At 41.0% G+C, this 23,535-nt stretch overlaps 1 protein-coding gene across 1 annotated transcript in view; it reads left to right on the forward strand.

Annotated features, from left to right (window-relative positions):
* LOC128756678 (thyroid hormone receptor alpha-B) overlaps nt 1–23,535 on the forward strand; it is a 136,730-nt gene that overhangs the window by 95,258 nt on the left and 17,937 nt on the right. Inside the window, exons 5-9 of the mRNA XM_053861276.1 lie at nt 5,111–5,458; nt 14,124–14,185; nt 17,510–17,610; nt 18,050–18,197; nt 18,478–18,683. Of these exons, the coding sequence (XP_053717251.1) occupies nt 5,403–5,458; nt 14,124–14,185; nt 17,510–17,610; nt 18,050–18,197; nt 18,478–18,683 (573 nt within the window). The 5' untranslated portion in view covers nt 5,111–5,402. The remainder of the gene's footprint in view (nt 1–5,110; nt 5,459–14,123; nt 14,186–17,509; nt 17,611–18,049; nt 18,198–18,477; nt 18,684–23,535) is intronic.

Here is a 23,535-nt window from a genome sequence, read left to right on the forward strand (position 1 = left end):
GTGTGTAAATGCACTGAACTATTTCTGTCCACTTGCCTACCTAATGTATGGCTTTTATTCAGGGGACTAATTGTAGTCTATATTTCATAAAACAACTACATTTTTAAGTTATGTGTTTCTCTTACACCACTAGGAACTATAATGACAGTGTTCTAGATTTTTTTTTGATGAAGAACGTTGAATCTGACTTAGTCTTCAAACACAGCTTTATTTAAAGCAGAGCTGGGCGTTCACATAGTAGCATAGACAGCACATGTGCCACCATGTAAGACACAAGACAGAATCTTGTTGTCCGACTTTATTCATGTTGCAGACCCCATTTCACGAAAAGCTTTACTTGTTTAAAGTATCACCTCCTTTTCCGCATTCAATTGGAAAAAGTGAATGTTTCACAACACATTCGTGAAGTCTATCCCAGTTACATGGGGCAAGAGTCACGGGCCATCCTGGACAGGCCAGTCCCTCTCAGGGTCCAGATAGTCAAACAACCACTCGCACACGCGCGCACACACTTATGTATAAAACACTGTGGGAGCAAACCAGAGTGCCTTGAGGAAACTCACTCAAGTGCAGTGAGAACAACTCCCCAATGGAGGAGATTTTCTGGAAGCTAGACTCAAACTTGCACCTTTCATATCATAGAATATACCACTGAGCATTGTCAGCTAGTGTGAGCAAATTCGGCAGTATTATCGATTAGTAAAACCGCTCAGTCCTTACCACATATTTGCTGCAGATTTCTATCCCCGTCCCTCTCGTCCTGTCTTTGCACCTATAAAATTTAAATGTTGGAAAAAATAAAAATAAATAATAATTATTATTATTATTATTATATTTTTTGTAAAAATAAATGTTGGGGTTCTTTAGTCTTTGTGGCGTTTCTTTGGAATTTGGTATAAATCCAAAACACTGCTGATGTGCACCAGATGTTTGTAAAATGATTTAACATTTTCGTTTGCCCACACGTTCTCCTTCAGTGGTTCGATTCAAATAAAGCAGATGGAACAATTTATAGATTGACAAATAAAATCTGTTCATGTGGCAGTGCAGTCTCTCAGCCTTGTTACGAAACAACAGCCCTTCATTGCAGCTGTATGATACCATGGAGGAGTATCCAGAAGTCCTGTGTTGGTCCTGAGGTTACAATCTATACCTGTTCTCCATCAGAGCTGACAAGTTCTCCACTGATGATGCTGCAACTGCCTCAGAGTCGACATTTTAGACGTACATTTTGAGCAGTCTGGTAAACAGAGAGTGAGTTTATTTGGAGTCCATGGGGGGTTAAAGAGGCCCAGAGTTTTTATCATGTGATATGAAGACACCTGGGTGATCACTCCGGTATATATTTAAAAACACTCATATGCATTTACCATAAATGGCCATGAAATCGGTTCCATCTTTGTGCTCGCTCTGTTTGTCCAAAAAGCCTTTACAGTATGTGCTGGAAAACAGCTGAGTGCCCTAATTCTGTCTGTTCGTACACCCTGTTCTCTTCCTGTTATTCGTCTTCTAACTGAGACAAGTTGGTTTGTTTTGTATTTAAGCCAAAAAACGCCTCTTTTTTGGGCTTTTCACCAGCTCCACGTCCCGCATTCCATTATAGCAAGTGTAATGTATATGCACTCCGTCCTCGTTTCAACTCACAGGTTTCCACGTCTGAGGCATGGTATATGCCGCGCTCTGAACCACCTGTCTGACTGTTTTCGTTCCCTGACCTTGGATATAATCACTATTTAGCAAAGACTGGTGGAAGATAGGGTAGAAGTGAACATATAAGGACACAGACGATGCGATGAAGAAGGACAAAATGAACAAAATACTGAACGAGAACGTGCAGAAAGAGAAGCAGCCAAAGCTGCTAAATGTGTGATATAGCTCAAAGCACACTTTGTTTTTGTAGCACAGTCATCGCTGAGATTTGATGAACCAGGAATGTTCAGGATCTGAAGAGATTTTGTGAGGATTCAACTATAAGATTCAAACATTACAAGCATCTTCTAGTGAGGTGTGCAGAAACAAAATAAGGAAGAGCTGCGATGACTGAGACAAACAGCCGCTGTACCTTCAGTTTCTGCTTCATCTACTCCAGTGACAATGACAACTTCAGCAACATCTCAAATATCAACAACAGCAAAGTACTCCAATTACAGCCATGGAGCTACTTTGATGACAGCTAAGTCAGTAAAACTAAAGATATAGATCAGATCTGGTGACAAAATTGTTTGGAAAGGAACTACTGAAATCCCTCCAAGTGTTAATGTATGGTATTGAAAGCCAGACATGGACATGATGGGTCGAAAAGCCATAAATGAAGGTGATATATTCACTAAACACAGATAAACAATTTATATGAAAAAAAGCAATAATAATAATGTGTTCTTTATAGAACACGATAGAACCTTGTTTTGGGAGGTGTTTGTATACATCAATTTGTTATTTTTATTATTATTTTTTTTATTTAGTTGTGTCAGATAATGACAGAGGTTTGTTGTTAACATAGTTTCTCTTCTCCTGGAGAGTGTCAACAAGACAGGCAGCAGTACCTTGGTGCCTTTGGTTTATTGTTGCTTTTCATTTGAAAAAACAGCTCCCCATTTATTCGACCAACTGTAGCTGAATGTTATTCAAGCGAAGGACTTCTGTGGCAGACCATGTAGTGTCTGCTTCTATTGTCCTGTGTAGCATCTGTGTGGGCGTGCGAGTCAACCCTCCATGATCTTGTTTTATTAAAACTAAATCTAGTCTGTGAATGTTATTCTCTGGTGCCTGTGTGTTTCTGTTTGTCCCCTAAATGAGTGGGTGAGTTTAAGTGTGTCCTTGAGAAAACATCATTGCCACACAATAAATTCATTTCTGTTCACTTTGGCTTCTATAGAATACGGAGTGGGGAAATATTTGTTTGATGTTTGTTTTTGTGTTTGAAGCATTGGAAATTCTGAAAGGAGTCTGGCGTAGGAGTGTGAACACATGACCTCAGAGTTGAGTATGAGGTTTCACACAACTGTGTCTGTTGTGAACCTTGTCAGGTGGCAGAACAGCTATAGCTGAATTAGGTCTGGTCTTGGCACTGAATGGCACAATGGCTGCAGGGTGACTGTGTGCTCAGATCTGTTGGCTCACCTCACACAGGATAACCCTCTCTCAACCTCGGCATCAAGAAATCTTGGCAGCAATTTTTAATTTTCGTGAAAGACACATAAAAAAACGCTCAGTTGGGACCCCATAGGTTTAATGATGTGGTCGGCATGAAGTAAAAGACCAAAGCAAAAGCTAGATCGTTTTGTGCATGTGGGTTTAGTGTCCTGGGAACTGCACCTATTGTGACAGTAGATTTGAGTGGGAACGAAGCTGTAGCTACTCAACTGATTTAGAGCTCAAGACCAGGTTCAGAAGATACAGTAGTCAGTAATTGGTTTAATGAGTGTGTGAATTAAAGAAATTCATGAGCCACCACTAATATCTTGTCTTGTCTACAACATTTTCACGATAGCTCTGTACTGGGTTGGAACATGTACATATTGATATGCTGACTGCACAGTATTTTTGCTGTTCTGGCGTTTTGCAGTTCACAGAGTAGACCGCAGTAGTTGATGAAAAGCATTTTGACTGAAAATGAATAAGCCATGAAATCTCTGTATTAGCAGTGACAGCAATAATAATAATATCAGTTGTGACTAAGGACATTCTCATGCTCTGGGGATTAGAAAGGCATTGAACCGGGGATTAGAAAGTGGGGGGAAAAATAAAGCTTCCTTTGGACAACACTAAGCAGAAGAAGAGACTAATGGATGCCAGTGCTGTGAAATGCACACATAGATTTCTCTCATCTTTTTAAACCGACTTAACCCCACAGTGACTCTCCATAGGCGCATGTGGCACTGTAACTATTCATCTACAGTAGGAACGCTTGACGGATGTTCCCCATTGACCCTCATGTCATTATTTCTAGTCCGTGTACGCGTGTGACTGAGAGGAATCTCTGCAGCTGGCTGCTTCCTGAGAGAGGCTTGACCGTTGTTTGGCCTAATGGGTAACCTTAGATGGATGTGGGGCTCAGGAACATGATGGTAGGCGGCAGAGCAGGCAGAATGTGGACCTCTTCAGTCAGAACACAAGATATCTCAATCAGCTCACTGGAAACTTGTCGAAGGTGTTGTATATGTGCTGTTGTTTGTGGTTATAAATGAACTGCGGTACCATATCGATTTGTGTCGCAGCCAAGGGAACAAAAGCCAGGTAAAAAAAAATAACTTAAACCAATAGAGCGCTACTAGTTACAGCATGTTTTGTCATTTTTGTCATCTAGTCCAGGTGAACTGAAAATTCATGAGTTTTAGCTTTTTCAAATAAACCATTTTAAGCGCCAGTCCTTGACGGAGCACGGCGAGTTTTAGGGGCTTGTGAAAGTGAGACTGCTGGTGCCTCAGCAGTAGGCTGTTAGCGCAGCTACCGCGTAGCAACACAGCCCAAGCGTGACAGTCGGAACACCAATTGAATTGCCCATGAAATAATCATTAATTTCACCGAGCCGTCTCTCAGGAGACGGAAATGACCGGATACGTCGCCGTTTTGGAGTCGGGTGCAACGTTCTGTGTGGCATCTGTGGCATATCTTTCTTTTTTTTGCCTCCTTGAAGAGGTACATAAAAACGTGTCTGAATTCTTTCACATGTGCACAGAAGGTCTCATCATTTTGATTTCCTATTCATTGTCAATCCATGTGATCGGTTATGGCATCTGTGATCGGCAGCAATCGGGGAATGCCTACTGATGAACACTATGGTCTGAGTCACAAGACTTGTGGTTCCCTGATACCCTCCTCAGCATCAGTGAGCCTTCAGGTTTCTGGCACACTCATCAGTGTAGACTTGTTCAGCCTGAAATTGAACCACCTTTCGTGCAAAGGAACTCACTGGAGCTGTTTGAAAGGTCACCATATTGTTTTGTTTTATTGCAAGTAAACCAGCTCGGGGGGGAAAACGCTTTCAAATATTGGTGGTTTAGCAAGTTTGCCTTTGTTTAAAACTTTTAGCTAAGTGTGATAGAGATCCTGCTAAACTTACTATTTAAGCATTATGAGTTCAGTCTGTAATAACGGTGTCTTCCTGCAGGGTGGTTCTTTCCCCAACTGTGATACCTCCGAGACCAACGTCGACCTCAAAGGAACAGCTCATCTTCTCCAGCAGAGCGTCACCAACATTTCCATTTTACAACAAGTGAAACAACCCCAACCTCAAGAGGGGTGTCTTCCCTCTGCAGCCCCCCTGGACCAGTTCCCCAGGGGCTGAACCCTGTCATGTTCCACTGACGGGACCCCTCCCAATCAGCGAATGACAAGTGTGCATCTGAGGGTGGGGCTTGCCTCAGTCTCTCATGATTGGCTGCTGGATGGAATTAAGGTGAATGGAACACATGCCCAAGGAGCTCGACCCTAACCCATCAGAGGGAGAAGAGAAACGGTGAGCAAAAGCTTTCGCTTCACATTTGTCACTAGTCTTGCTTTTGCGGTAAGATGAACTGCAACAATATGCATCGCAAGGAGGGGAGGGTTAGGCTTAAGGAGGAATCCAAAACATTCTACAAAAAATGAAGTATCATTTTCAAATATTAATGGCTAGGAACAACTCACTTTTCACTCGCCTTTTCACCAGTCAGGTTAGTCATTTGCTCATCAACATGTCCAACCAAGCTGTACACGCACTATTGTTGATACATTACATTTAGTCAATACATATTGTTGACAGTGATATTGGTTTTCTGCAACAATTTGCAACAATACTCTGACAGGCATATCAGGAATGACCTAGTGCGCTAGCAACAGCCAGTTTTAGAGATTGGGAGCATTTCACCATCACTGTTATTGTGGTCACCTACTGGTCAGAGGGTGCACAGTTGGAACCATTGGACATTTTGTCTGGCGTTTAATTGTGCTCCATGAGCTTGCAAGAGTTTACCCCCAGTGCTCTTCCCCACTAATCCCTCTCTCGACACAAATTCTCAAGAGGCACAGCCAGTCAGTCAAATCCATACACAAACAAACCCTCTGCTGCTCGGACACGTTCTCATTAATGAAAACATAATATTAGTGGAATGGAGTCGATGTCACTGTACTGCTGCTGTCGGGAGAGAAAGAGCCTCTCATGGAAGGAAACTGTTAACAGTTGTTACCAGTCCTCTTTTGCCTTTTGGTAGGTTGTGCGTATGTCTGATGATGATACTGATAAAGTCATAGTTTGGTCAAGTCGTAAATAAGACCGGCAACAGCCACAAAACTGTAGAAATACAGTGTCTATAAGTAGATGAACAATACAATGAGGACATATTTGTTCTAGTTCACTATAGTATTTCATTTTCAGCACAATGAAAAAAAAAACTGTTTTGTCTTTATTTTTTGTTTTCCAATCCACCTCGTCTCTCACCTTGACTTCGATGAGGCCAGCCAATAAAGAGAGTCTAGCAGTCAATCGCTACACCGTAGAAGGTGAACTGTTCGACTGTGAAATATCAATGATCTTCTTCAAGGACATGGAGAAAAGATATTGATGTTCAGCTGTCGGTGTCTTCGTACACAAATGACAAATGTTGAATTATTTTTAGCACTAAAACAAGTATTGTTCTCTGCGGTAAACTCTTCTGGTGGAGAGGTTTACTGTGCTTGTGGCCGTTGTGTCAAATTCGCCCCATTGTGTCTCCACATGTCGTACGAACAGAGAGCATTAACATGGCTGGTATCGATGGAGGCCAGCTAGAGCCAACATAGACACCTGTTGGGAGATTAACGGCTCGACCACAAGGCAACCAGGACCGTTGGCAATGTTGTGAACGCAAATATTTTCACATGTTCGACGCCTAGATACTCACTGTAGTGCGTGAGTCATGGTACTAAGATTTGCACCCCTTGGACGAGTACAGTGCGAAGAATGAATAAATGTCCAGCACTTGCTTTATAGAATGTGTAGTGAGCAGGACGGCAAGTTTTATTGCCGCCCCTCCCCCTGGTGAGCTGTCGGCCTGTTGTTGTGAAGTGAACTGACTCTTTGAAATGATGATACCAGCATGCACAAAGAGCAAGGAAACACCTCGTGACTCTGGATGAGATCATTTAACATGTGGGATTCATTTACAGCACTGTACATGTTCACAGAATGGGAATGCTGCTGAGGGACCTGTCACAGCTCAACATTCTAGCTGCATGGAATAATACATGCTGAGAAGTCATCTTTCCCATATGTCTTAAGAGCAAAGCTAAGTGAATGATGAGTAATTCATATTTCATCAGATTTTTTATATCTCATTCAACTTTCATAACGTTTTTGTGAATTTAGACCAGTCATGTTGCCAACTCTGATGGTAAAGTTGTGGATGTGTGGTGCCACAACTTCATCTCCCAATAAAACATATGTTCTCAGCATTCTATTGTGCACACAGAAATATCAGCTTCCAGCTTCCAGTCGACAGCCATAAGAATCAGTTGTACTGTAATATAGTAAACCCAAGAGATAGTAATTCAGATGTCCTTGCATCACTTGTTCTATCACGTTGCTAAAGCTGATGTAAGGCTCGCAATGATACGCCTGAGGCGTCTGTACGGTATGTGTCTGTTTATGGTTGCGCTTTGTGTGTATATTGTAGCGCATTCCAATTAAACCAGCACGGAAGATAATAATACCACCGAGCTATAGAGATAAACAGGCGCTGACTTTTAATTAATTGCTGGGCAAATGAGATATGACGCTTGAACCTGATTATCACATAATGTATTATTTTGGTTTATCAGAATCCATCTTAATTCCATATTCATTAAACATGTTTGCCATATTGGCATTTGTCAGACTGGCATCAGTATGTCCATTCAGGATCTCCATAGTTCTTTTGTTTTCTTCATCTCCTGTGCAATGGTATAATCAGACCTCCCTTTGTTTTCTGCCTTTAATTTCCACACCGGCTCCATGTTTTTGTTTTAATTACATTCTCTGCCTTCTTGTTATTCCGCCGTCTCCCTATGGAGGCGGCAGAAGTGTAAATAAGATTCAGGATATCCTGTCGCACCTGGAATTAAGCCGTTCTTATTTGCCCTCCCTCAGCAGACTAAATATAACCTATTGTATATCACTAAACATTTCACCAGGGATTTGAATATCAGGTTTACATCTGAAACACAGATTTTTCTCCAAACACTCACGTGGCGTGATGAGCTTGGGTGTAGTCAATTTGTGCTCTGGAATAGTGGGTCAGATGGCAAGAAGTGTATCATTACCAGAGGTATGCACCTTTAAAGTCCCTGGTTTTCATCATTTCTGGGATGCTCAGTCTGGTGCACAGAGTGAGGAGGCACGGATGATGATGTTAGCTCCAGGTTTGAAGTCGTGTTTCTCAATAGGAGATGGAATTGGGTTCTCAAATGAGCCGACAATGAAAATGGTCGTGTATTTTTAGGAAAATAAGTCCACTACACTTTGTTGTGTTGCAGTGATGCTGTGACACCCGGCCTGTAGTCTTTTTTTATGTTTCATAGAAGCGGACAAATGTCACTGTATAAATCAGAGGAGCTCAGCTTATTGGTTACATGTGCACTTGAACTAGTAGAGCTGTTGTGCCCTCCCTCCCTAGCATGGTTGCTTCTCAACTGTGCCCGCTCTCTCTGTAATTTGCACTGCGGTGGGACACACCAGGGAACAAAATGCCGATTAGCACTGGATGTATAGAATGATTCGGATCCAGCTTCAGGCATGTGTGACGAACAATGGTCCTCTGTGGTGCTCTAAACTTAGGACAGGGGGCTTCTTTCAGACTCTTATATGGATGTTATACTTCAGGCTATTTTGGGGCTTCTTCTATATGCTTTATAATAGACACAAAACATGTTCTTCTGAGCCAGTCTCCTCACTGTGAACAAAAAAAATATATATTATGTAAATGTAGCTGGAATCCAAATAAATGCATGGATAAAGATTGGCTGTGTGAGCTCAAGCCCATGGGACTTTTTCATAGTTGTAGCAATAGGGTACAATTTCAGTATATAGTATTTAGTCTTCAAACATTATCACCCAAGCATCTCTGCTTTTACTGTGCGTTGCTCGCTTTATAGCGTCAGTTTATTTCATTCATAACATCTACCTTCAAAAAGTTCTTCTCTGGCTAGCTAAGCTTTAGTCTTGTTTGGTGTGATGTCTTCATAAAACTGTAGTTTGTGATCAATCTCACTTTAGTAGCTCATGCTTTTCAGTTCCCAAACCGCTCCAGCCACTGCAGTTATTTGGCATTTAAAGCACTGTTTAATTCCCCTCTGTGCTGCTGTTTCCTCTCAACACTCCTTGGACTTTATTTGCACTTCAGACAGGGGCGAAATTTGAAATTTACCTAAAAAATTTCACTTTGCTCACTTCCTTTTGTTAAAGTGGTTAATAAAACCAACAAGCGAAAGTAAATATTGTGGCATTCATTGGTCAGATCTCGGGACTTTTTTGGTCCTGCGTGTTGAAACTTGGGTATGCTGTGTTGAAGTACGTTTTGTTCTGTTTGAGTTGAATTTTTTTTTTCTGCTGTCTTCATCAACCATGAAAAAGACAGTGTCTGAGGGAAGTGTCGAATAACTGTAGATCTGGCTGTCACTGTTTTGAAGTCACAGGTAGTCAAACCGGCTCTTGCCCTATCAGAGCAGTTCTGGGTTGTACCACCAGAAGATGGTGGGTGGGTCCAAAGAATCTATACATAGTACATAGAAAAATCAGAGCAGTTCTGCTGCAGCTATACATCTGCAGACAAGCTGGGGCAATGCATATTCTACAGTCCCACTGGGTCAACAGTACTGCACTGTAAGTCTTCTCTTGGCACTTTTTTGGCTGCTGTTGTTGTTTGACTTGCTTGTGCAACATGTGTCTGGAGAGCCTTCCAACTCACCGCTCCGACTTGTCAGCTTGAGTTTTAAACTGTGCTTTCGCTGGCTGGGGAGCCGGGAGTACAGTTTGTGCAGGTTTCTCTGGGTTTGGCTCGGCTTCGCAGGAGGCTCTGGGTGAGGGATTGGACATATTTTGAGTGGGGTTGCAAAACATATCCACTAGGAGGCGGAAATTGAAATGCACTCTGTGGTTTTACATGAACTGCATAGGATCTTGTCTGCACTTGTGAAGTCTCACATTCCATTAAATAGATTTAATTATGTATCAGAAGAACTCATGTGAGTACCCCAAACACACCCACGGGTGTACACACACGCACACGTTACACATACTGCACACAGACACAGGTTTGTCACACCATCTTTATGGGGACCTCTCATTGCCATTATGCTTTCCCAGGCCTCTCACCCTAAACCTAACAATTCAAAACAAGTGGCTTAACTTAACCAGGACTCTTCACTAACCTAGTTATTTAGCCCTCACCGTCAAATTGATTCTTAATCTTGTAGGATTCGCCTGAGGGCCTGCTGTTTTCAGTTGTGCTGGAACTCACTCGTTCAAAGTCTCCTGTATCTTTACTGTAACTTAACTGTTTACATGTCTTTTGTTACCTGGTACCGTCTTTCTTTTTAGAATTAAAACATCTGACTTTAACATCCCTGTCAGTCAGTGATCTTTGCGTAATTTGCCAACATATACAAGACAATGACATTTGTGCATTTCAGGCACAAAAACTGTTGTCTTTTAAACCTGTTTCCAGAGCGAATAGATTTTTGTTTCACCTCTGCATCTGTATGACCACAATGCCAACACTCTAGAAGCAGCTCCCAGATTCACTTGGTCTGATGCTGCAGTCCACTCTATACCTGTTCAGTGATGTCATGAACAGGTATAGAGTCTGTTCTATACCTGTTCATGCTGCATCATTTGTTTCATGCAGAGCCCCTAAGTGAGGAAAAAAAATGCATAGTTTGAACGTTTGAATGTTTGCAACAATGAACCGCACCATGTAGCGCTGATTAACTCAGAACATTAGAAGTATGTTTTGTGCTCTGATTCTATGAATGTGTGCAAACACAGACGGAAGGAGACGATCACCAGTTCACATTTCTTAATGGAACAATGGTTAAGAGTTATCATCTTGATGTGCTGGTTTGTTCAAATGCTGAAGCGATGATGCTGTTGTTGCAAAATCTATTCGACTAATTTAATGACTATGATGCTGCAGAACATCCGTTGAAACCTTGTGGGTACCGACAGCATTTATTTGACTGATTTTATAGCCTAATGCATTTGAGGAGCGCTACTTGCCACGAACCCCAGCATAGCATGAGAGCCCGCTCTTCGCAGAACTTCAGCAGCGATCCATGAAAACTCTAAATTCACATTTTGGGCTACAATTGACTCATCAAATTGAAATACTCTTATTTTTGTTTTTTTAGGGCAATGAGGGATGAACACGGTTTAAGGTATTTAAACAGGAGACATGGTAACCGTATATAGGGTATATGTATGTGTGTTTGTGTGTCTGTGTGTGTGGAAGCCTCTTATGCCCTTCAATAAGACCATTAAACATCCTTGACATTTAAGGGGCATTCAGCATATCTCTGCAGATTCCACTGTCACCTGTGATGTTATGAGAGAGATGTCGCACGGTTCATCCTGGATTGTGGAGTGAAACAGCTGCAGTCATGTGCAGCCGATGATCCAAAACAAAGCGAGAACAAAGCAAATATTATTTTTTGGAATTCATTATACAGTGGACATGTGCTCCTCTGGCATCTTTTGTTTATTCAGCGGCCATGTGTTTGCTGTGTTTAACGTTGAACTCTGCCAGCCACACTAATCTTTTGTCATGCTGCCAGCGCCCTAGTGTTTCCACGAGGCCTATTTTGGGACTGATCAGCTTCTAATAGTGGTTTACAGCTGGAGCTTATTCAAAGAGCAGACTTTAGTATCATTTGGGTTGAAGTGGTGCTAAAGCTCCGTCTGCCAGCAAACATCACACGGTTTCTTGACAGATCAGCCTTCCATGCAGGAAAACTAGGCTGTGAACCAGGCAGTTTGAGTTGTTCAGTCTTCAGCTGCTATTGTGATGCAAATGATCTGCATGGAGTTGGAGCAGTCAGATGTTTTCAGCGCCTCCACACCTGAAATAAAGCAGAATCTGATTTGATTCTGTGAGCCGGTGTTCCTTTCTAAAGCAACCAAGTGCCACATGGGATACCTCAACCGTCAGAACGCTGACAATTTAATGGTTGTCACCTTCAGCAGTCATGAAGAGTGAAGTCGGTGTTTGCTGTGGCAGCCGTGTTTACCTCTGAGTGGCAGTTGCAGAAATCCCACCTACTTCTCCTGCACATTTTTTTCCCCCTTGACAGTTAATTTTGTGCTCGGACTGAGCGATATCCATCCATCAACCTTGCTTGCCTGCCGATGTACAAATTGAAAAAGTACTTTCCATGAGTAGGGTTTGGGTTTCATTTAGTTAAATGTAGTTTAGTTTAGATCTGTATATATGTATTGACAGTTGACTATTGACAGTTCTTGAGGTTTTAAATAAGCGTTCCATTTGTATACAAGAATGTAAATGTAGAAATCAGTAGGCCTATATATATGGTATGATGATACTTTGTTACTGTCAGAAACTTTCCTTAAAAAAACTGTTCATGCTCTTAAATTTGGGTAGCCTTTCTTCTGAGGTGTTCCACCCTGCAAGATAAAGACCAGTCAGTCAGTCACGTCTCTCCACCTCACACCTTTCTGATTGTTGCTTACCTCTGGCTCTGCTGAAAGTGTGACTTCCATACCAATGATTCTACTCCACTGCCAATCAACTGCCATTTTAAATAACTGGTCATTAACGTGTGAAATGCGTTATGAGTTACTTCAGCTCCGACAGTGGTACAAATTAGAGAAGGACAGACCGTTAGCATATGATACATACAAAATGTCAGATGAGACCTACTACCCTGTTACAACATGGTCCAGCAGTGATGCTCACATGGACATATTTTGGCATTTTCAGCTGTGACTGGGTAATTCTGTGTAATTATGATTGACTTATCCTGCCACCCTGCAATAGAAACGGACATTTATGGACTTTTCTCCCCATGACATGACGGCTCATCCCGTTTTCACCAGTTAATGCCTGTGATGTGTGCGTTGTCGAACACTACTCTCGTATTCAGATTTTGTCTGTAACAAATTCGGAGTTTGTTTTCTCAATCAGGTCACACAACTGTCCGGTTTTAAGACATGTTGTGTTACATTAAGGTCAGTAGAGCTGTATGTGTGGTTTGTTGCAGGCAGACTGCCCGACAAATATTAACAGCTCAACAGTTTTTCATATAAACTGCAGCTTAATGTGGTTAAATTTGTCATTGTGGCTTTGTTATTACCTGTCATATATATATATATATATATATATATATATATATATATATATATATATATATATATATATATATATATATATATATATATATATATATATATATATATATATATATATATATATATATATATATATATATTCATTCTGGTCCTCAGAAACCATGGTCCTAAAATCCCACCCTCAGACCTATAGATTACATGTGAACAGAAATGGGTCTGAGTTGTATTTATATGGTGCTAATGGAGAGCCACCATCTCTCTGGTGATCTGGTTTTAATGGTGTGGGAGGAAAGCTGCCGGCTATCAGGAGCGTCTGAAAGCAGAGAGCTGGACTCTGGGGATACACAGCACATCCTGACGACGAGCACTCGCTGAATCTCCTGCACTTCTCTGACAGAAGCATCTCATTTTTTCCGTCCGTACTTAACTCTCTTCCATCTCTGCACTTTCATAATTCCCCTCTGAGCAGCCCGTTCCTGTCTAAGCTGTACATGCCTCTCCTATGTCGGTGGGATCGCTAGAGTGTGCGAATGTGAGCTGCGTTCCCTGCTGTGTCAGTGTTTCCCACCAAAGCAGTGGAATGACTAGGGACTGTAGATTATGATTACCCTCAAAATTTCAAATCAAGTTATTGTCTGATCTATTTCTTTTTCTTCTATAGCAGTTATAAAGACCCGTTTCTAGTCTTATTTGGAGAGTCCATCAATTTGGGGTGTTTTAATGAACCGCTTTCTTTGAAATGCATCTTCAAAACAGGCTCTCTGTCTTGATCACGATTCAACAAAAGTGTTTATAGTCGTGTACTGAACTCATGTTTTGTGTTTCTCAGGTGGCTCAATGGCCCGAAGAGGAAGAGGAAGAACAGCCAATGTTCTGTGAAGAGCATGACTGGTGAGTTTCGATTTGATCATTTCTCTCGTCATAGAAATAACTGTCTCTTGGTTGTGTTTCCATGCATACCAGAACACCTGAAAAGGAAAAACAGATTTCAGTTTGAGCTGTTGGTAATCATTTTCATGATGCATTGTTATGGAGATATGAACGATTCTGCATCAATGCAATGACAGGACATGATCGGTGTTATTATTATTATTATTATTATTATTTGTAAACGTTAACGTTTTTTTCCATGAATACCAGCTTATAGCTAACTCGTTCGCAACATAATAGGACAGCCGACAGCAACTCCGAAAATGTTGGCAGTGCGGCAAATAAAAAGTGTTTCTGGTGTGCTGAAAGAGGGCATCTGGGCTCATTTCTGATTTTACGAAGTAGTTGGAAGTTGACAAAACCCACATTGTGTGTAAGATATGTCGCAGAAAAATAGAGTGGAGATGTCCAACTGATTGATGACGCCACATTGCTACTTGCAAAACAGAACCAGCCTAAACAACAATAGAGTCTGTGCCCAGAGATCTACGGCCTGTTTTGCCACTGCTAAACTAGAGATCCATGGCCTGTTTTGCCACTGCTAAAGACGTGAGAGCTACGGAAAACAACTGCCATCTTCACAGAAAGCTGAGCTAACATAAGTGTAGAAGATCCTACAAGAGGTAGTGACTAGAAAACACTGAGCAATTTCTTTGTACGTGTGAGATGAAGAAGAGAACAGATGATGAACAGCAGGGGAAGAGAGTTGAAATTAGCCTACTTGCTTATCTCCATTGATGCAAAAGTACATTTTCTGTTACATAAGAATTCAGGATGTAAAGTGTTATAATGAAAGGTGAGGTCAATCTTGGGTCCGTCACAGGTCTGGTGGGACTGAGAGTCTGTGTTGTTGGCATCAGAGTTCTGCACAGTCTACACCTCACCTCAGTGAGCTAACTGAAGTCTGGCTGCAGTTTCAGTTTTCTTTCACATTTTCTTCTCCACGTGTAATTCTATTGAACAGATTCTGGCCCAGAAGGAGGGATAGTGTCTAAATTTAGATTCAGATCCCTCAATTAGAGCTCATGTGGCTGGGGAAACAAATCCCTGTTAGATTTGCAAGCTTCTTGACCAGGAAGTGGGTTAGTGGTTGAAGAGAAAGACAGGGAGTAAATATGTTTGTAGGAAACTGTGTAGAGCAAGCTGTGATGTCATTTTTATTTTATGCAGAGTGTGGTTTTTAGGTGGTCTCGGAGGGCTCTGGAGGGTAGATGTGCGGTTAACTTGTCAGGAGTGTGGGATAATTTTGGCAAGTATCGTATGCTGCACTGAAAAATGGCTAATGAATGTGAAGGTGAATCTGAGCTGCTAATATGGTGTTCCATCTGAGTTCGAGTACGCATGGCCTAACCGTGGGTATCCAAGGGAGGAGGGTTGTATTTCATGTTTGCCTCTTGTGTCAATCAATGACACTGCCCAAAGTGTTCATTTTGTGTCTGTGACCAAAGTGACTGTGAAAGGTGCTGGCAGACAGATTGCAGTCTGGTGGATGGTCAGTCGTAAAAGGATGGGTGTTATGGTGTGGACATGCTGTGGTGCGGATGTTGATTTTTCACATTATCTGTCACATTGAAATTATGAATATTACAAGTGAAACATTTCTGGAGCATGCACTGTGACTGCCTGCCTGCTTCCCATGGCATCTGGAATAGGCTTTGCTTTTGAAGCAGATGTTGGCGATTGTTTTGTGTGTGTATGTGTGTGTGTTTTGTTGTTGCTGCGGTAGTATTGATTCTGGGCTTGGCTTCCAAACATAGTCAGAGAAAACTGGTTCTGTGGATCCGGCTCCTGCCACACGATTTGCTACCACAATGGAGTTGACAGTTTCCCTATATCATCATTCCCTGATGGCCTTTTTTCCTGCTTCTCATGTCCCCTCTGGTCTGTATCATTCTCACCTCTCAGGTGCCCTTCTCCTCTTCACTTTTAACATTTATGGTTTTAATGATGGGGACAGGACAGAACATCATGCAAACAGGCACCAGATAGCACGCATAGACCAATGGAGTCGCCAGTGAAGTGTCGAATATGTTGAGGATCAAGCATGCATTGTCCAGCCACACGCTCACGGTCGGTGCAACTAAGCCGGTCAAAAACACGACTTCCAGTTGTTCTTTTTCTTAACATGATGCACCTCTCACTTGACCACTCATCTTGTCTGACCGGCGACTCCAAAGACTGTCTGCACTGCGTTGCTAACGGAGCCAAAGGCTCACATGAAACTTTTATTGACATTATTGACCTTCTCCTAAATTGTCTTGTTTTTTTCCCCTTTTTGGACTGTTTCACCTGCTGAAGTGATTTGGTTGCAATGAGCAGAAACTTGCAAACTAGTCTCAAATACATGTAAAATCAGAATAAAATCTAAAATCTCTAAATTGTGATTTCATAATAAACAAATTGTGATATTTTTGCTATATCTTGCTCACCCCTAATGACAGCCATGTTACTATGTTTGATTTTATGTGTAGTTCCATGTTACAACATTGGTTATTATTTTGAAGGGTCAATAATGTAATTAGTGTATTGGAGGAGTATAATTTATCATCCATAATAATGCATTGAGATATTTTAGAAGTGTGTACCAAACTGATGGTAGCTCTTCAGGTCATACAGTGCCCTTGGAGTAAGGCAAGGACACTTTCTTATGAAGTGGGTGGCAGCCTTGCACAAGCCATGCATATGAATGTTTGCAGACCGCATTATAAGCAAGACCACATAAACAGGTTCGACCACTATAGGATAACTGTGTGGGGGAAATGATTTCATTGGAGTTCAGTAATACATTCAGCTTGATCTGGGCGATTATGGCAAAAATGAAAATCACCATTAGTTGAACCACCTACCTCACTTTCAGTTTAGGATTATCCTATTCTCCCTTGTTTTATCTAAGTGTTAAGTGATTTCAGAGTTCAACAAACTGCACAATGTGTTGTTTCACTTCTGTCCCATTTTGTGATCACGTTTGACACAATGGTTGTAGTGGGTCACAAGATAATTGAAAACTTAGCAGAGGATTCCTGTGATGGAACGATGTGATCTTTATATGAAGTCTGGGGAAGCAATGATGAAAGTCATTTCCTCCCAGACCTCTGATTGCGTCTGCTCATCACTCAGAAAGCTTCCGAAAGCTCATGATTCTTGTTTCCAATTTTCTTCTTGACTGAAGACAAATGTGTGTCAGTGGTAATGATGGAAGCCATGCGTTATCGATCTGTATTGACTAGTGACGGCATAATATCATTGACTGGTGGAGTCAAAATCATGTCGAACCTTTGTTTCCAGGGTATATTCCCAGCTACCTGGAGAAGGATGAGCCATGCGTGGTGTGCGGTGACAAAGCGACTGGTTACCACTACCGCTGCATTACATGCGAGGGCTGCAAGGTACGAGCATTCACTCCCATGTCACCTGACCCAAAATATGTGTGCATTGCACTGTCTCAGCCGTGTAATTAAAAGTTCATGACAGGGAAACGTGATGTTGCGAGCTTACTTCAAAGAATGCTATTTTGAAAAACCTGTCGGTGAAGTGAGTCGGTGTACCTACTGTGCTATAGAACTAAAGTGAAGGCTGGTCATCATGTGCTCACTTGACTAGAAGAGCACAAAATACAGGTTTACTGAGCAGCTGGGCCCCATGTGACACTCAGGAATGTTGAAATTGTTGTCGCATATTAGACCCCTGTCTTGACACAACTGACTACTGCACTCAACCAGTATCACAAAAGCAAATCCTCTTCTACCAAAACACAAAGTAAGCACTAAGTCAATAAAAAAAACTACAACCACGACAGCTCAGCTACATGCTTGTTCCTTCCTGCAGGGCTTCTTCCGTAGAACAATTCAGAAGAACCTCCACCCCAGCTACTCCTGCAAGTACGATGGCTGCTGCATCATCGACAAGATCACCCGCAACCAGTGTCAGCTCTGCCGCTTCAAGAAGTGCATCGCGGTCGGGATGGCCATGGACCGTGAGTGGCCTTGATGTTTTCATAGACATAACTTGCGAGACAAGGTTGCACAGGCAGTAGTGTATGATAGATGTAAAATGGAAAGAGGGAAGAGTTATTTCCCTATATATCATAGTCCTTCATCTTCAGATCTCTACAGCAACCAGGCTGCAATATTTTCTGTGCACCCTTATTTTTTTTATATTTATGTAACTCTAAGAAATGGCTACAGCTTGACCGCTTCGCTATATTCAGGACTTAAATCATAAAAAATCATAAACATAAATCCTTCTCCATTCAGTGGTGCTGGATGACTCAAAGCGGGTTGCTAAGCGTCGTCTCATCGAGGAGAACAGAGAGCGACGCAAAAAAGAGGAAATGGTAAAGACCCTTCAGAACCGCCCAGAGCCCACTGGGTCCGAGTGGGAGCTGATCCACATGGTGACCGAGGCCCATAAACACACCAACGCTCAAGGTGCCCAGTGGAAGCAAAAACGTAAATTCCTGGTAAGAAGCTTGATCTGTTCTCACATGTTTGATTTAAAAAAAAAAAGAAATTTATTCCAAGAATGACTTCTTTTCTTTTTTCTTTTGTTTTATCAAGTGTTTGAGAACTATAGTTAGTTTAATCATTGATACATTAACAAATGACATTATTTTTGGTGACAGATGAAATGTAATTCATGCCTTCTGATTGAATAGGAGTTAAGAAGCATATCACCATACACCTGAAGTCAAAGAATAATGCCTGCATTTATTAAATGAAAAATGAAGGTTAAATTTGAAATGTAATATTTAAAATATTCAATAAATGCAGGCCATGATTGTGGTGGAAACAGGAGGAACAAAATTATCAAACTAAAATATGATTATTAATTAGTATGATTATTTGACATAATTGTAATAGCAGTTGAACATGGTGCTGTTTGATCAAGACTGATTCAATATAAACCAAAGGCATCACTGATTAAACCAATAAAAAAAATAAAATGAAACAGGCACTTAAATGTAAAAAAAATAAAAAATAAAGCATTGATCAGAATGAACATTATACTATGTATTTTGTTTAAATAAACACTAACTGACAGTGTTTACGATCAAGTCATTATTTTGGTTCATAAGAATGAACAAGTTGTAGTTTTTGAATTGATGTACGAACTTTGTTAAAGAACTTGATTATTTAAAAGTGATGTTGCAACCCAACAAAACTCCCACGATTGTACATTGTACATTAGAAACTAAATCAGCTTCATTGTTTGAGCTTCATTGTCTTCTTTATCCTGATCCGAGAGCCGGACAGTATGAATTATATGATGGCAAACATTCGCACTGATTTCATGAATGATTCATTGCAAACTAGAAGAGCAGTGTCTGTCAGCTCACTATGTCTCTATTAGGCTGTTTCCTGCTGTGGTTATATTCTTCTGTACTCTTATATATTCAAGTTTTTTTTTTAATATAACTCCCTCTGATCCCTACAGGCTTTAAACCTATCTCTTTCAAATGCTTGTTCACTTCTCGACTCGATTTAAGCTCTAATCTCTTCATTGTATTTTCTTTATTTCCACTACGACTTGTTTCTACCCTAAATATCTACTCTGGCTCTTCTCTCAAATCCTCTGTCGTGATCAACTCATCTGCATTTTGGCACAAGTGTTTGTACTCCTTTCAAACTGTTGCTCTGATTTACTCTGGATTGCCTTGTTTGTCTCCCCCCCCGCCTTCAGAAACTCTGACCTCATGTTTTGGAACTGCATTTGTTTCTTCTTATTGGCTTTCCAACTATCATTCATAGTTCAAATCTTAAATTATGCTGAAGCAAATCATGGCATTCAGCTCAGGCGTAAAAATGACTCAGTAGTTCAGAATTGAAGCAGGTCTCAGTCTAACGTATTTTCATGTTTATTGTTCCCTGTCATTATTTAAATGTGATTCATCTTGTGAATTACTTTTTTTTTCAATAACCGCTAATTGGCTGACCAAGACGGCTGTGTTGTGACTTTGATCGTCTTATAGAACATAAGAAGTGATATAATTAGAGTAATTGATGCAATTATTTCTTAAGGCCTCTTTTTGGCTGTGAATGAATAGAAACCAAACTGCTTTTCTCACTAGGTCTGTTTTGCTTTTCGACTCAATGTTCATTTTCTCTGTAATTCAAATGAAAAACATTGGAAAATGAATTAAATTAGCAATGGGTTGTCTGTACAGAGAGGGCAGCATTTCAGACTTATTCAGTTATTGTAATTCAAAAAACAATATTTCAGTAGTGAAACGAATCAAACAAAAGTGAGCTTTGGATTGATGTCACAAATAATAACTGCCGCCTTGATGTGTAGAGGAGTTGAAAGAGCTCATGGTGTAATGGCAGGTATTGTGGAGGCGGTTGCCAGGCAACTAAAAGGATGTGATGGGGTGTGGTGGGAAGCGAGCCACTCGGGTATTATGTGAGGAAGCGTGGATCTTCAGAGGAAATGTGAAAACTCCAGATTGTGTCCTCCGAATCCTGTCAAATTATTTCATCCTGGTATTGAAATGCAAAGTTACTGCTTCATTTGCGAATTTCCCCCGATTCTACCGAGGCTGTTTTTAGCTCACTATAGTCTGCAGATGAACATGCGTACAAATGTGTTTTATCTTGTTAACCTTTACCTTAAAACCTATTATTAAAAAGGACGTGAAATTGTTTAGGCTGGGACTTAAGTTAATTATTATTACTTGCAATTAATTAATAGCAGGAATATTTAATACAAATTACAGATGAACGTATATCAATGCTCCATTGTATAATGTGATGTCATTGCCAAATCATTTTGAATAAAATGGAATAAATAAATAAAAAATAAATGAATGAAATCATCGCTACTGGACTTACATCCTGATGTTTTAGATAATGCATTTAGATTCATCTTAAATTGGATCATACTTCTGTCAGCTATTAAAATGTAACCTCATAATCTCCCATGTATAAGTCCCAGCCTTAGTTATTAGCAGAGTTGTTTTTGTTAATATAGTAATTGTACTTGTTAGAAATATTAATAATACCCCCCTCATTTTTAACCACTGGGCATCATTTTCTATGAAACAGTGTACCTCCATGTTAGAGGGTAATGTTAAGCCTGTGCTCCTCAACTGCTTAGCTTACTCTGCCGTGAAGACAAGTCTGTTTGTTGACAACTCAGTATTTCAGCTCTTGGCTGCACAAGACGTTACTGCATGTTACCTTTTAGCCATCTAGCTGTAAGGCTGAATAAAGACAAACCAGTGTTATCTGAGCAAATGTGCACACGCTCTCACACATGTCGTGTTTTTATGTTTTGTGGGGACTTTTCATTGACTTTCATGCTATCCCCAGCCTCTCACCCAAAACCTAGCCATCCAAAACAGGACATAAACCAAACTTACATTTAATTATAATTGACCCCTTGAAGTTTAAATTCCCAAATTGAGGCTTAACCTCGTGAGGACTGGGAAAAAGTCCCCAGAAATAGCTAAAGGTCCCCAGAAGGAGGCTTATTTCCAAAGAATTGGTCCCCACAAGTATAGCCATACAAGGTACGCACACATACACACATATTTGTATTTCTATCTTTGTGGGGACCACTCATTAACATAACCCATTCAAATACCTCACATATTTCACTTCCTAACCATCCAAAACACATGGCTAACCTTCAACCTAATTGTAATGACCCAGTTATCTGGATGTCTTCATCCTCGAATTGAGGCTTGAATTTGTGTGATCCAACCAAATGGTCCCCACATTGGCTTAAGGTCCTTTCAAGGATAGTGTTTTGTCAAGAAGTGAGGATCAACCAGACGCATACACACATGCACACACACACTCACACACTCACAAAAGTTTCCAAGTGACTAAGAGTCAAGAAAAATACAAGTGTGAGATAAAGCTAAATAAATAGGAAATGAGATGTCCGTACGATTGAGAGCACTGGTAACAAACTCCTATGTAACAGTGTTGACTGTTACATAGCCAAGCACTTCATTCAGTCAGTGATTGATGTAACTAATCCATGCGGTTCTTGGCTCATTTGACCATGTGTTGGCTGCATGATGATATTTACAGCGATAGTTTCTGTTACTAGCACAAACATCTGGATATAAAGCACCATGCTCCAGTGAAATATTGCTCTGTTTAAAGGGCTGAGCTCGTTTCATCAGCTCCCTAACATGGCAGCAGCAGCCAGTGAACTCTGAACATCTAAATTTACATGCCAAGCCAACCACGAAGAGCCCGCTGCAGCCTCTGGGGACCACAGCGATAAAAAGGGAGCGGTGACATGAATTCTTGCACACAGCGCCGGCCTGTACCACCCGAACGATGACCGCTGATGAGCCTATTTGACTCGGGTCGAGCATGAAACTTGACTCTCTATGAGGAATGTGAGAGCGCAAGTGTGTTGCGCAGTCAATGATATCCATGACGTAATTTCTTGTTTGTGCTGTGAACTGTATATCAGCTATTTTAGCGTTTGTATTTTTTTAGTTTACATTTTTTTTGCCTGTTGATGAAACTTTATCTCACTGTTCTCCCTCCTCTCCCTTTAATGTATCACTGTGTGAGGCGCAAACCTCGCAGGTTTCCTCCTCACAGCTCAAGAATCTATCTGGTCTCAGGCGTGAGCATGATCTGCAGCGATTTCTGTTGCCGTCAGCAGGTTTAACCAAATCAGATCAGCCTACTGGCTCCAAGTGTTCCGCTCAGCCAGTCAGAAAATTCAAAAACACAGATAGCAATCGGAAATTTAAGCAGTGGACATATGGTTTCTGTCAAATGTGGCCACGTAGTGTTGGATATTGCAATAACATCGGCTCAGGAAAGGATCCTATTACTAGCAAATAATAATCAGGAGGAAGGTCTGTTAGTATAGAAAAAGGGTGTTTTTACATGCACATTCCACAGTGTTTTCAAATAAATCCCCATAGTTATATCAGTGAAGATCTAAAGCCAAGTCCACACAAACAGTACCAATGATTATCATGTCTCTGATGGAGGAGTTGTCACAGAAACTGGTTGGCTTTAACATTTAAGCAGTCCTTGCAGTTTTTTTAATGTGAGACAGTTATAGTTTTTTTTCTGTATCGTTGGTGTGATGACTATTTTCTGTCAGCACACCAAACATTGTCTTTCCTGCTTCTCCCCCTAGAAGTCCGTTGTTGTCAGTACATTGCAGCACACTCTTAGTTTATAACTGCTGTCAAAGTTTTAGCACCGCAATAATGTTAGTTCAGCTCAAACATTAAGAGAGTTCCACAGTACAACAGGACGTCTCTTCAAAACATCCTGCATTACGTTTGGAGGAATCTGTTTCCTGACATAATGGATTACAGTCTGGAGCAG

The sequence above is a fragment of the Synchiropus splendidus genome, chromosome 1 (assembly GCF_027744825.2).
Source record: "Synchiropus splendidus isolate RoL2022-P1 chromosome 1, RoL_Sspl_1.0, whole genome shotgun sequence".
In the NCBI taxonomy this organism is placed as follows: domain Eukaryota; kingdom Metazoa; phylum Chordata; class Actinopteri; order Syngnathiformes; family Callionymidae; genus Synchiropus; species Synchiropus splendidus.